Source organism: Leptonychotes weddellii, chromosome 13 (genome assembly GCF_054177405.1).
Source record: "Leptonychotes weddellii isolate Sample4059 chromosome 13, ASM5417740v2, whole genome shotgun sequence".
Lineage (NCBI taxonomy): Eukaryota > Metazoa > Chordata > Mammalia > Carnivora > Phocidae > Leptonychotes > Leptonychotes weddellii.
Window position 1 is genome coordinate 60,188,722 of NC_138381.1, and position 14,013 is coordinate 60,202,734.

General features: G+C 41.8%; 2 protein-coding genes across 10 annotated transcripts in view; one reads left to right on the forward strand and one right to left on the reverse strand.

Annotated features, from left to right (window-relative positions):
- Positions 1-14,013, forward strand: part of EIF4ENIF1 (eukaryotic translation initiation factor 4E nuclear import factor 1) — a 45,785-nt gene that overhangs the window by 18,747 nt on the left and 13,025 nt on the right. For all 9 annotated transcript variants that reach the window (XM_006733487.3, XM_031028362.2, XM_031028360.2 and 6 more), the window contains exons 5-10: positions 1,088-1,374; positions 1,648-1,849; positions 6,807-6,982; positions 12,295-12,430; positions 12,642-12,821; positions 13,573-13,805. In XM_006733487.3, the coding sequence (XP_006733550.2) occupies positions 1,088-1,374; positions 1,648-1,849; positions 6,807-6,982; positions 12,295-12,430; positions 12,642-12,821; positions 13,573-13,805 (1,214 nt within the window). The remainder of the gene's footprint in view (positions 1-1,087; positions 1,375-1,647; positions 1,850-6,806; positions 6,983-12,294; positions 12,431-12,641; positions 12,822-13,572; positions 13,806-14,013) is intronic.
- DRG1 (developmentally regulated GTP binding protein 1) overlaps positions 9,691-14,013 on the reverse strand; it is a 43,085-nt gene continuing 38,762 nt past the window's right edge. The window contains exon 9 of the mRNA XM_081801787.1: positions 9,691-10,837. Within this exon, the coding sequence (XP_081657913.1) occupies positions 10,789-10,837 (49 nt within the window). The 3' untranslated portion in view covers positions 9,691-10,788. The remainder of the gene's footprint in view (positions 10,838-14,013) is intronic.

The following is a 14,013-nucleotide window of genomic DNA, read 5'->3' on the forward strand; positions in this document are numbered from 1 at the left end:
CTTTGAAATATTTTCTTCTGGTCTGTGGCTTGTTTTTGCATTCTTAGAACAGTATCTTTCAAAGAGCAGAAGTTTTAAATTGCGATCAAGCCCAATCTGTCACTTTACCTTTTTTTTTTTTAATGGATTGTGCTCATGGTGTCATGCCTAAGAAAACTCTGCTTAACCCAGTGTCAAAGATTTCCTCCTGTATTTTCTTCTAGAAGTTTTATATCATTTAGATCTGTGATCCATTTTGCGTTTTGTATGTGGTACGAGGTATCAATTCAAATTCTTTTTTTTGTGTGTATGGATATCCACCTGTTAAATATTATTTGTTTTTGTTTTAAAGATTTTATTTATTTCACAGCGAGAGAGGGAACACAAGCAGGGGGAGTGGGAGAGGGAGAGGCAGGCTTCCTGCGGAGCAGGGAGCCCGATGTGGGGCTCGATCCCAGGACCCTGGGATCATGACCTGAGCCGAAGGCAGACGCTTAATGACTGAGCCACCCAGGGGCCCCTAAATACTATTTGTTGAAGAAATGCTTCAACTTTTTTTTTTTTTTTTTTTTTAAAGATTTTATTTATTTATTTGAGACAGAGAGAATGAGAGAGAGAGAGAGAGCACATGAGATGGGGGAGGGTCAGAGGCAGAAGCAGGCTCCCTGCCAAGCAGGGAGCCCGATGCGGGACTCGATCCAGGGACTCCAGGATCATGACCTGAGCCGAAGGCAGTCGCTTAACCAACTGAGCCACCCAGGCGCCCAATGCTTCAACTTTTTAAATAGTTACTTTTTCAAATACTAACACCTACTCTAGTTTATTAATGACAAAATATTTTCTAATACATAGATAAGGCCTTTGTCAAAAATAAAGGGATTATGGAGCCTAATTATGGAAAATCATTGATTATGAAGTACATTTATTGCTCCAAGGAGAAAAAGCAAGACTCAGTCTTACTTAAATGTGTAATGTACATGTCACACTGTAGCTGTTTCAGTGTTGACTCTTCCAGTACCCTCACCACCACTAGTCATGGACATAGGGCTGAGAAAGGAAAAATAACCCTGCTGGTGTGCTTACCTTTCTCTTTCTGGTGTTTTTCTAGATCCACGAGAGCGTGTGAAAGAAGATGACTTAGATGTTGTTCTCAGCCCACAGAGGCGAAGCTTTGGAGGGGGCTGCCATGTGACGGCTGCTGTTAGTTCCCGGCACTCAGGAAGCCCATTGGAAAAAGACAGCGATGGGCTTCGCCTGCTTGGCGGACGAAGGATTGGCAGTGGGAGGATAATCTCTGCTCGGACCTTTGAGAAGGATCATCGTCTTAGTGATAAGGACCTGCGGGACTTGAGAGACCGAGATCGAGAGAGGGACTATAAGGACAAGCGATTCAGGGTTTGTGTTCTAGATCCTTTGGCCCCTCATGTGCTTAGGGACTTGATATGCACTTCATTTATACCAGGTTATTTTGAGATGCTGGATGAACACAGCCCATTCTTCAGCCAGATAGGAACAGAGAGTGTGCTGGGGGCGGGGAGGGGCTTCAAGTTTGCAGCATCGTATCTTCATTGCACTGTTGAGCATTACCTAATTCATCAAGACCTTGACTGAGGTAGAAATGCCTTAACTAGAACCTTATTTTTTATCTTGCATTGTGTACTTTTCCAGAGGGAATTTGGCGAAAGTAAGCGCGTCTTTGGTGAGCGAAGAAGAAATGATTCCTACACAGAAGAAGAACCAGAATGGTTCTCCGCTGGACCCACAAGCCAGTCTGAGACCATTGAGCTGACTGGCTTTGATGATAAGATACTGGAAGAAGATCACAAGGGGAGAAAAAGAACAAGGCGACGGACAGCCTCTGTGAAGGAAGGTAAGCAAAAACGTGGAGAGGGGGGCGCCTGGGTGGCTCAGTCGTTAAGCTTCTGCCTTTGGCTCAGGTCATGATCCCAGGGTCCTGGGACCCCGCATCGGGCTTCCCGCTCCATGGGAAGCTTGCTTCTCCCTCTCCCACTCCCCCTGCTTGTGTTTCCTCTCTCGCTGTGTCTCTCTCTGTCAAATAAATAAATAAAATCTTTAAAAAAAAAAAAAAAAAGGTGGAGAGGGAAGCTACTGTTCTAATATGAGATGTGCTTATAACTGGCTTAATTGTGCATTTAAGAACAACTGCACCTCTTGCTAGCAAGTGGCAAGTTTCTAACGTTGCAGCCTGGTGTAGAAGCTGCTTCCTAAGTGTGAATTACTGGGTGTATATTATACTCTTTCCTCAACTTGTTCTGCGTGAGGTGCTAAACAGAGAAGTCTCACATTGCCCTGTAAGAGCACTGTGTACACAAAAGGGTTCGCTAGAGATAAGAAACATGGTAGAAATAGTGAAGGAGTCTCATTGAGCACTAGACACAGTGGTGTTTTGTCTGTATAATCCTTCTAACAACCCTGTGAGGTCTGTATTTTTATGGATGAGCATATGGAGACGCAGGAGGCTTCAGGGACTTGTCTGTGGACACTGAGGAAGTAAGTAGTAAAATTGGGAGTTGAACAAGTCCTTTGGTGCTTCAGAACCCACCATTGTCACCATGGTGTTAGACCTTCCTAACAGCTGTGAGATGAGGGGAGGCATCTCCTTTGCTAAACTGAAGAAGCCAGAGCTAATGTGGGAGAAGTGCCAGGTGCAGAGTTGGGGACCCATTAGTTGTTTTCAGGGTAGTAGCCTGGCTCTAACATGGCCAGTCCTGGGCTGATGATCCTGAGAATTGGTAGTGAAGAGCCAGGCTGGCTAGCCTGGGTTTGAGTATTGGGGCTGCTGCTTACAAAAAGGATAATCTTTGATAAAACTCTTGAGGTGGGCCTGTTTCTTTGTAAGGCGAAGACAGTGCCTACTCCATAACTTTAAGGGTTGCTTTTAGCATTAAAGATCGAGAGTGAACATCAGAGCTCAGCGTCTTGTGGGCACTTTTTTTTTTTTTCTCCTTCTTGTGGGCACTTCAGTAAGTTCTAGTTCTCTTCAGCTTTCAGGTTTAATTGGAAAACACCTTTTGGCAGACAATAGTTAACAAAAGTAGAAAGCTGTTTTAATACGTAAGTGTTTAATCAGTGGCACCTTAATATTTGAGGCTAAGATTTATTTTTTTAAAAGATTTTATTTATTTATTTGACAGAGACAGGGAACACAAGCAGGGGGAGTGGGAGAGGGAGAAGCAGGCCACCCGCTGAGCATGGAGCCCCATGCGGGGCTTGATCCCAGGACCCTGGGATCATGACCTGAGCCAAAGGCAGACGCTTAACGACTGAGCCACCCAGGCGCCCTGAGGCTAAGATATATTTAAACAGAAAATGAGCTAGTGGAATTTATTTAGGGGAAAGAAAAGGGAGAAATCACTTGCCCTTTTTTTGTAATATCTTTAAAATACAATAGACATTATCGTTATCTTTATAGTGTTACACGTTGTTCCCTGCGGTGATACAGGAAATCGATGGGTAACTTGGGAGATATTGCTCTCAAACAGCCTTTGAGATATGCCCTTGTGTTATTCTCCGGCTACATCAGCACCAGCCAAGTGTGGTCTTTTCACATAATGATAAAAAAAAGGCTTCTGGTGGAAAAAAAGCACATGTTTTTCTTAACTGAGGTGCAATCTGAATTTTACCCATTCTTGTATCAACAAGTGGATGAGCCAGATGGAGTGAGTGTCACCTCCTTACCTTATAGATACAAAGAGAGGCCTGGAAAGAAGGGACAACCCAAGACCCTGTCACATAAATTTCATGGCAGAGCCTCAAGTGGAATCCAGGGCTCCTAGCTCACTCACCCCAACAGTTAATTGCAGGGGCACCTGGGTGGCTCAGTCGTTAGGCGTCTGCCTTCGGCTCAGGTCATGATCTTGGGGTTGTGAGATTGAGCCCCGCATTGGGCTCCATGCTCAGCGGGTGGCCTGCTTCTCCCTCTTCCTCTCCCCCTGCTTGTGTTCCCTCTCTCGCTGTGTCTCTCTCTGTCAAATAAATAAAACCTTAAAAAAAAAAAAAGTTAATTGCAGAAGGTCCTCAGGCTGTCCTAGCTACTGTATTTAGGATAAACAGGTACCCCGTAATTTCATCTTGGCTGCAAGAATCAAAGGAGGGGAGGGATGGTGAGTGCCTTTTAATCCATTTTTGTATTTGTATTCTAGCTTTCCACAAATTTTTTTTTTTTTAAAGAGAGAGTGGGGGAAGGGTGGTGAGAGGCAGAGTGAGAGACAGAAACTCAAGCAGACTCCCTGCTGAGCACGGAGCCCAACTCAGGGCTCAGTCTCACAACCCCAAGATCATGACCTGAGGCAAAATCAAAGAGTCGGACACTTAACCTGCTGAGCCACCCAGGCGCCCCTCCACAGAATTTTTTATATAGCTGTTCTCTTCAAGCCTCCTAGTGCTGGGAATGTGGCAGTGAGCAAGACAAACCTATTCCTTGCCTGTTTGATTTTTAAGACCGATGTATAATGAGCACTCACTCTACACAGGGCCCAGTGCTAGGTGATGTATAAATGGTAATAATTGAAACAATTTGAATATGCATTACACCTGTAACCAGAAAAAAAATGTAGAAATTAGAAATGGCTAAAACCCTCCACTGATAGAAAAGAACATTTTAGGAGTGCCTGGGTGGCTCAGTCAGTTAAGCGTCCGACTCTTGATTTCGGCTTAGGTCACAGTCTCAGGGTTGTGAGATCAAGCTCTGTTTTGGGCTCCATGCTGGGGCATGGAGCCTGCTTAAGATTCTCCCTCTGCCCCTCCTCGCATAGCTCACATGCTCTCTCTCTAAAAAAAAAAAAAAAAAAAGAACATTTTAATTTGCATCTTCTCTAATGAAGGTATATGGTCCTTCTGAATGTGATGAAACTTCCCCCTAGTTCTCTTTCCTAGGTCTCTGCCTTTTGAGTCTATCATAATAAATTGCCAGTTGTGTCTGTCTGCCAGTGCACATCCCTACCCACTCATACCCACTCTCAGTTGACAGACCCCATCTGCTTCCCAGAGAGCTTGACAATGGCACAAAATTGCATATGGGACACTCCTGCTGCCTGCAAAAGCTATTTATCTGTTAAGAGATGTTCCTGATACAAAGTAAAAGGGATAGGAGAAGTATTAAAGCTTCTTTTGTAAATGTATGAGCCAGGTACACACTCTCGTTTCCCCCTTTCATCCTTAAGTTGGGACCCAAAACTGCAGCAGAATGTCACTGGTCAGTCCTGAGGGGGCCAGGCAGGTTCTGCTGGGTAAAATATCAGGGAGAAGCACTGCTCTAGTGGACAAGGATACAGACTTGGCATTGATTAGGCTGTTGAGTTGTTCATTTTTCTAGGGCTCTCTTTCTTTGTAAAGTGAGGGCAATACGTCCACCAAAGCAGTCATCTTAGTTCAAATGTCAGTCTGTAAGGAACAGTATTGCTTCTATTGGCAGTAAGCATGTGCCAACCCACTGGAGAGACTGCTGACTGCCTCGTCTGTGGCTCATAAACCTCGTCTTACTGGTTGCCTTAGGCCCTCACAGGACTCGGTAGTCAGATGGCAGCCACCCTTATGGAGGAGCAGTGCTGCCTCGATAGGGCTTGGTGTGGAACAGTATTGGTGGCCGTCTTAGGGTTGAAGTTTCTGCCACTTGGCTGGTATTGAGACCTTGGGTCAGCAAGCCACTTAACCCTTCAGTTATAGTCCCCTGCTTTGCTATCTAGCATTCCATTACTGGAATGAAAGCAGCTGATAGCATTTAGAGTCTCTTGGTCTGATTAATAACGAGACTGAAGTAACTATTGGGGACTTTTAAGAAGGGATGGGTCCAGGAGATGGCCTTTTTTCCCCCCCCCTCAGGAGGACTTATGTCTGCTACAGACCTTGAAACTACAGGCAGCTCTTACATAGGTGCTTTTGCAGGGTGGAGCTTTGGGAGTCCTGTTCAAAAAGTTGAATGTCTAGTATCTCTCAGTGCACTTATTTAAAAGAAAAAAAAATTTTATCCTAAGGATTTTGCCTTTTGCCCGTATTCCAACTAAAACGAAGGTATTAGATTCTTTAAATGTTAACAGTTGGTAGCTTCACTTAGACCTTACCTTCACATCCTAATAATAGCTGAACAATACTTAGTTTTAAATTTACCAGGCACCACCGAGTACGACAAAACTGAGTAGAGCAGATTACCTGTCTTCAGAGGGCTCAGTCTCACTAGACAACTATTATAATACAGTGTGATAAGTACTCTGAAAGACAACACAAGGGTTATGGAGAAGGCAGTGATTAATTTTTCTGGGCATGGTAAAAATGGGTAGGCAGATCAGGCTTCCCAGAAGAGGTAACATTTGAGCTTCGCCTTGAAGGATGAGCTACCACCAACCTGTAGGCACGTGAAAATTGCCCTCCTGCTTGGTTTCACATGAATACCTTAGATTGCCAAACCCTGGCTTAAAGTGGTGGTGCAGATACGTGGATGAAGGCAGGGCCAAATTAATTGGTTCCATTTTTAAGCAGTAAGAGACTTGCAAAAACTATCTTTAAAAAAAAAAAAACCCACTAGAAAAAGAATGTGCTGCATTACAGAAAACTTGAAGAATGGGTGGCAGAGGGACCGCCATCCTTCCTGCACTGGGTTGGTGTTCTGGCTTGGTTATTAAGGCTTTTTTCTCCCTTAGCTCCCATAGGAAAGGAGCGGTTTTACTGTTGCAAATGCTGCATTGGCCCACGAGGTCTGCCCTTACAGTTATCTGTGGTTCTTTTGCACGTGTGAAGATGGCTGGGGCCACAGAATAAGTCTAGAGCGGTTCAGCTGATCAGACCATTTTTTGTCCTGATTTTGTTTTCAGGCACAGTCGAATGCAATGGAGGAGTGGCCGAGGAGGATGAGGTGGAGGTCATCCTGGCACAAGAGCCCGCTGCTGATCAGGAAGTGCCAAGGGACGCCGTCTTGCCTGAGCAGTCCCCGGGAGAATTTGACTTTAATGAGTTCTTTAACCTTGATAAGGTGCCAGGCTTGGCTTCGGTGAGTGTAGCCGCACACTTACAAACGAGATGGAGCAACTGTATGCTTAAATTTGTCCTGAGGATTTAAGATACTCTTTTTAAAGTATTGTTTTGCTCGATGTGTTTGGGGGCTTGGGGCTTTTATTCCTTAATATTATTTGAGTTTTCGTGGCTTTGGTTTTAGAGGCCTCGTGGAAATGACCAAGTGAGAATTCTGTACCGGTTACCTCTTTTTCTAGGCTGGTATGTTGGACTAAGAATTCTTCAGATGTTAAGAACATTGTCTGCTTTTATTTTTAAATAGTTAAGTGTTTGTTACAAAGATTTGCTGTGGAGGTGGATTTTTATAACTGGTGATTAGCATCATGCTGATGTGTATTCCTTGCATAAGGTTGACTTAGTTAGGTGGTAACTTTGTGGTGTGATGGTTCTGAAAACCTTTAGTGAAAAGCACCTTGAAATACTATCAATGTTACTGTTAAACTATTGAGGTCCAGTCTTTCTCGACTTTCAAAATAGAAGCAGTAAGACATCCCAGATCTTCACTTGCTACCTGCCCTTGCTCCTATGCCCTTTGGTCCTTTAGGGATGACTATAGCCTCAACAAGTTGGAGAAAAGATATAACCCTGACGAGATTGTTGTGGTTATTGAAACAGTGCATAGAATCATGAGGAAACAATTTTTTTAAGGTTTTATTTATTTGAGAGATCGAGAGTGAGCACAAGCAGGGGTGGGGCAGAGGGAGAGAGAAAGGGAGAAGCAGACTTTTCACTGAGCAGGGAGCCCAATACAGGGCTCAGTCCCAGGACCCTGGGATCGTGACCTGAACTGAAGGCAGACACTTAACCGACTGAGCCACCCAGGTGGCCCATGATGAAACAGAATTTTAAAAAACTGAGCCAGGTGGCTCAGTTGATTAAGCGTCTGACTCTTGATTTTGGCTCAGGTCATGATTTCAAGGTAGTGAGATTGAGCCCCACATCGGGCTCCACACTGGGCATGGAGCCTGCTTAAGATTCTCTCTCTCCCCCTGCTCCTCTCCCACCTCTCTCCCTTCCCACCTCCCTCTCTCCCTTCCCACCTCCCTCTCTCCCTTCCCACCTCCCTCCCTCCCTTTCTCCCTCCCCCTCTCTCCCTCTCCCCCTCTCTCAAAACAAAAACAAAACCCACATTTGCCCAAAAGCATCTGTGCGTTCTAGATGTCCCATTTACAACACCAAATACAGCAAATACATTTGACCAGTCCTTTAAAATTGGTGGTTCATGGAATTTAAGTGACTCTTGCTTAACCACAGTGTCTCCTTGTTTGGTTATTGTGTGAGCAGAGAGAACTGGGCATGACAGAAAGACAGCATTGGCTTGTCTTCTTTGTCATTTGCAGCCTCGGTCCCCAAAAGATGGCCCCGCAAATAAGTGAGCAGACATTGCATAGGTACAGGGTCGCGCAGGTGAGTTCTAGGGCAGCACTTGTGAAATTCTCTGTGATGAGGGGCCAAGTTATATTTCCAGTCCATGCGGACCAATGGTTTAGTATAAAGTACAAAGTCATAGCAGTGCCAAATTGCTCTAAAAGTGTCTAAGCATTTGCTTTGACTCTCTGAACTTCTCTGCATGTGGTCCAAGAGCACACTTGTCTAGAGCGCCCTTCAGGAGCTTGTGGAACGTGGCTCTAAATCATCTGGCAACTGTGTGGTTGGTTCTGTTCCGTAAGTTCTAGCAGCAGTTTTAACCGTAAGTCTCCTAGTCAGATACCTCAGTTATAGTCAGCTGGTCAGTAACAGTCCTTTGGCTCACCGTGAGCAGACAGGAGCTTAATTTCCTTGGTGGAAAATTCTAAGCTTTTGAGGGGGACATTAGTTGCTTTTTCTTTCCCCCCTTCACTCTTAGGCAGAAATCTTACCATAAGAAGTTTTCATAGCAAAAGGTCAAAATGTGTAGGCCTATTCTTGGCTCCAAAAATGAGCACCTGTGAAACTTAACCCGTGTGCTTACACAGAAGAATTCAAAACTAAACTTTTAATAATAGGTAACATTCATTAGAGTGCTGATTGTTTTAGGCTTTACATACAATAACTTATTTAATGCTCACAAACTCTTTTAAATTAGATTACTATTTCCATTTTACAGATGAGGAAACAGGCACAGAGGCTTAAATAACTTGCCCAAAGTCACACATCCAGTGAGTGGTAGGCACTGAATTTTGATTCATGGCAGTTTCAGTTAAGGGTCTTTTTTTTAATTCCCCGTAACTATACTGCCTTTAAAGCATAAAAGGAGGTATAGCAGCTTCACAGTATTTTATTTTTTGGCCCTCACCCTCAACCAAAATTTGGCTAATGCTGAGCAGTAGATGGTGCTAGGCTAGGAGGTCTCCATGTTTTTCATGAAGGTCCTGCTCATTAAGGTGTATATTCTATAGTAGGTTCACTTAAAAGCAAAACTGGGATCCATTAAAAACAAATGCCCAGATTGTGCCATGTAATTCTAATTTTATGCTCAATAAATGACCATTTAGGAAAAATAAGAACTATATAGGATTTGAGTATCGACTGACAAATGTTATATAAAGTGCTTGAAATAGTACATGGCACTCAGTAAGCTCCACCAGTTTTAGGTATTAATAGATAAAAACAGAATTATGGCTCTATCTACTAGCATTGCAATACATTAGAAGTTGAAAGTCATAACCTACTCAAACCGACAATTTGGATCACATATGCAAGTAATTTCAGTTTAATAATTAAAAATAAGTTTATTTGGGATATGACACAAGTCTTACTACAACACCTGACATAACAGGTGCTTACGTATGTTGAATGAAGAAAAATCAGGGTGGAAATCATAAACTATTTAGAGTGGATGAAACAAGGACCATGACATAGAAAAACCTTGGTGGCATAATCAAAAGTGTACTCAGAAGAAAATGTGTATTTTTTTTTTTTTCCTTAAGATTTTATTTATTTATTTGACAGAGACACAACAAGAGAGGGAACACAAGCAGGGGAAGTGGGAGAGGGAGAAGCAGGCTTCCCGCGGAGCAGGGAACCCGATGCGGGGCTCGATCCCAGGACCCTGGGATCATGACCTGAGCCGAAGGCAGACGCTTAACGACTGAGCCACCCAGGCGCCCCGAAAATGTGTATCTTTAAGTACATTTGTTACAGATCCCCAAAATCAAACTGGAGTGAAACAAATACAGAACTAAAGAAATTTCCATAAAAGTGGAAAGTACTAGAAGAGCATTGATCAGTAAAACCTAGTAATTGTCAGAGAAAATATTTTACAGTATATTTTTGACAGAATACTATGAATCTTAAGATATGACTTGTCTAAATGACCTTGTTTGAAGGACCAGACTAACAGTCATAAGTTACCTTAAAATGTTATTAAAAATGCAGAAGGAACAGTTTAAACATACCAGATTACAGTTCATAGCCTCCTCATCTTGACCAGCTGATGGCTAACAAGAACGTAGCAGAGGATGTCTTGACCGAGAAATCAGAGCAGCGGGCCCACCTCTCCATTTCCTGTACCAAGGTTCAGGAAATCTCACTGCTGTTAGATCGTCCTTGCTTGCTGTGTGGTAAAAATGACTGACTAGATAAATCATCTTAGGATTCCTTTCGGGCTTAAAATGCTTTAGTTTCTTGAAATTGGCATTTCCACTAAATGTGTATAAGAGAAATTTTGTTTCTACTTTTTATGTTGTAGCTATAATAAAACAGCTCTAACAGAAACAAAGTTGGTCACTGATCAAAATATGGAAATGATTGTCTTACTGTCCCATCTTTAGAAAATGTCCATATACTTTATATTCATGTCCTTTACTTTTTCATGTTCCTCTTGTGTATCTTCTTTCTTTTTTCGGATACACTATGATCAGAGGAAATAAAAGGATTAAAATGCAAAGAGATTTTTGGCTATTTGTACAGTTTCACATTCTTTTCAACTTTAAAACCTTTTTAATGACTATAGCTTTTAGTTTTAAAATAATTCCTATTTATCCCTAAGGTGGTTATATTTTAGATACAATTCCCAATTTTTCACAGTGAAGCGTTTACTGATAAAACTTCTTATATTTTAAATTTGGCAAAATTAGTACACTTGAAAGTCTGCAAGTCTACAAGTGAGTGATTGAAACTGAATAGGAGTACCACAAGTAATAAATTAGTGTCATGAATTAAAATCTCTCATTCTTGTGTTCAAGAGAAGCAAATATTTGTGGCTTAGTTTGGGTACATTATGAGAAAATTCTTCCAGATGAGAATAAAATAATAAATCTAACCTGTTGTTGCTGAATTTTGACTGGAAATTGTAGGTTCTAGTCTGTAGATAAAACTGTCACTACTTTGCCATCCATGTACCAGTTTGGGGGAAAATCTGTTTTCTCTTTATCATTGGTATAGAAATGAAAGTTTATGCCTTTCAAGGTGTGCCTCATTTTTTGGATTGACATTTGCTTTACCTTGTCTTTTCTACATATTGATAAGAACACTGCATAAAGATCAGTTTGGGTATTTAACTGGATTTATGACAGAATAGAATTGAAATATTCTTTTTAAAGCGTCAGTCTGGTTTTTAAGGATTGATAATGGAAATTACTATTATGAAATAGTGTTGAGAAATTGTTTCTGATCGTAGCACATTAATTATTCTTACTAAACTGAAAACTATTGAGGTTGGATTTAAAAGAAAACAAACACCTGCAAACTCCCTATTAAGTTCAAACAGATATTAGAGATCAGTTAAAAGATCATCTTTCACATTCTGACACTTCTAAACTTGGACTGGAAGTATGATCTCTATGAACTCCACTTCTTAGCTTCTGAAATTGTCACCATTGAATTTTAATGATGTTCATCACAACCTTGAGAAAGTTGAAGTTTGAAGCAAGGGCTTTCTTTCATCATCTCTCCATACTTGATATTTAGTTGAAGGCCACTCATCAGCTTGGCATTGGAATGCTTTACTGTGGTGCTGATTTTGATTTTGAAACTATGTCCTCTGAGAACATTAACATTAAATAGTTCATGGATTTTCTAATGAGGCAAAGGATAGAAAACCAAAACATATTCTGTGACACGGAGGTTTTTCATTATATGCTAAGAAAGTACATGGTCAGTAACACCCACCTTTGGGTTACTCAGAAATGACCCTGGAGGGGAAGAAAAATTAAAGATGTTGAAAATCGTAAATTCTGAGGGTGTTTACCTTCAGGTCAGCAGCATCAAAGGAAGTTTCAAAGTAAGTGACCTTTTTTAAAAATTTGAACCTTGTTATTCTTTTCACCTAGAAACCATTATCTTAGCTCCTTTTGTCTTTCCCTTTAGATGATAGAAGATGTTTTGGGAGAAGGGTCAGTCTCTGCCAGTCGGTTCAGTAGGTGGTTCTCTAACCCCAGCCGATCAGGAAGCCGATCCAGCAGTCTTGGGTCAACACCACATGAAGAACTGGAGAGACTAGCAGGTAAAATGGCTTCAGATTCTGACTTTGAAGGTGGTTTTGAGCCTTCTCTGACATGGTTTGTTCTATCTTTGTTAGGGTCTGTTAGGGTTAAAAGGTCTCTGGATACTAAACAAAAAACCTTCAATTTGTGCCCTTTTAATACTGTTGAAGATCTATTTCTGTGCTTTATTGGGACCAGTTAATTAATGAATATATTTACTTGCAATATTAGGTCTGGAACAAGCAATCCTCTCTCCTGGGCAGAACTCGGGGAATTATTTTGCTCCTATCCCACTGGAAGACCATGCTGAAAATAAAGTGGATATTTTAGAAATGCTACAGAAAGCCAAAGTGGATTTAAAACCTCTCCTTTCCAGTCTTTCTGCAAATAAAGAAAAGCTTAAGGAAAGCTGTAAGTGTTCATTAAGAGTCTGCTTTAGGCATTTGAAAAAGTGTGGATCTCAGTCTTAAGGCAGTTGGTTCTAACATACTGCTGTTTCATCAAAAGTCAAATAGAGAGTGGGTTTTATTTAATGTATTTCAAAATTTTTATCAAACAGTACCACCTCCTTGAGAATCTAGTAGTTAATGGGTCATGGGCTTTTCCTCCAAGTCCTTCTCCTTACCTGGAGCCTGATCATTATCCTCCAGTTAATGCTGTAGTCGTCCTGGACATAACTTGGCAGCTTCTCACACCTTTGCCCCAGTCTGCCACGTTCTTGCTTAGGTTATGCGCCCTCAACATAAACCTTAGTAATAAAATAACCATAGTGCAGGTAGTAGTCTTGCTGATGTTAGGCTATCTGGGATTCTTGTCCCTGGTAACAAGTCTCCAAAAGACTCATTATGAGAGGTCCTCCTGCAGGATGCACATTAGGATCTTATTAAGTCTTAAAGCATAACATCCCATGGTTGTGGTCCCCCAGCTTCTAGCATCTAAACATTTTAGGTTTATTTTATGCCCTCTCTTCCTAAGTACATAATTATGGCCTTGTTTCCACTGAGCAACCATGATTTTAAGAGTCTTCAGTTTGTCTGTTTTTGGTATCGGCCTTTTCTGACAACCTCAGTTCAACTGTGAAATTATTTTCACCATCATGGTAGCCGAAGAGCTACCACATATTCCCTTGCTTGGCTTGATCTGGATTTTCTCAATCTTTCAGCGCATTCAGGAGTTGTGCTGTCAGTGGAAGAGGTAGAAGCGGGGCTCAAGGGCTTGAAGGTGGACCAGCAGGTGAAGAATTCGACTCCCTTCATGGCAGAACACTTAGAGGAGACCCTGAGTGCTGTAACAAGCAATCGACAGCTCAAGAAAGATGGAGATATGACCGCATTCAACAAACTAGTGAGCACCATGAAGGCAAGTGGGACTTTGCCTTCTCAGCCCAAAGTCAGCGTAAGTATTTGGCACAAACCCCAGCCTTTTCTCCTTTTCACTTTCTATTCTACTTCCCACTATAATAAATGGACTTAAAAAATGGTATTCTGAGTAAGTTGGAAGTTCTTTAATAGTCATTTGATCCTTGATGCTTTTGTGTGTTCTTTATCACTGTGCTATTTGTTACTAGAAAAAGCAGGCTTGTGGTTAATCTATATGTTTTATG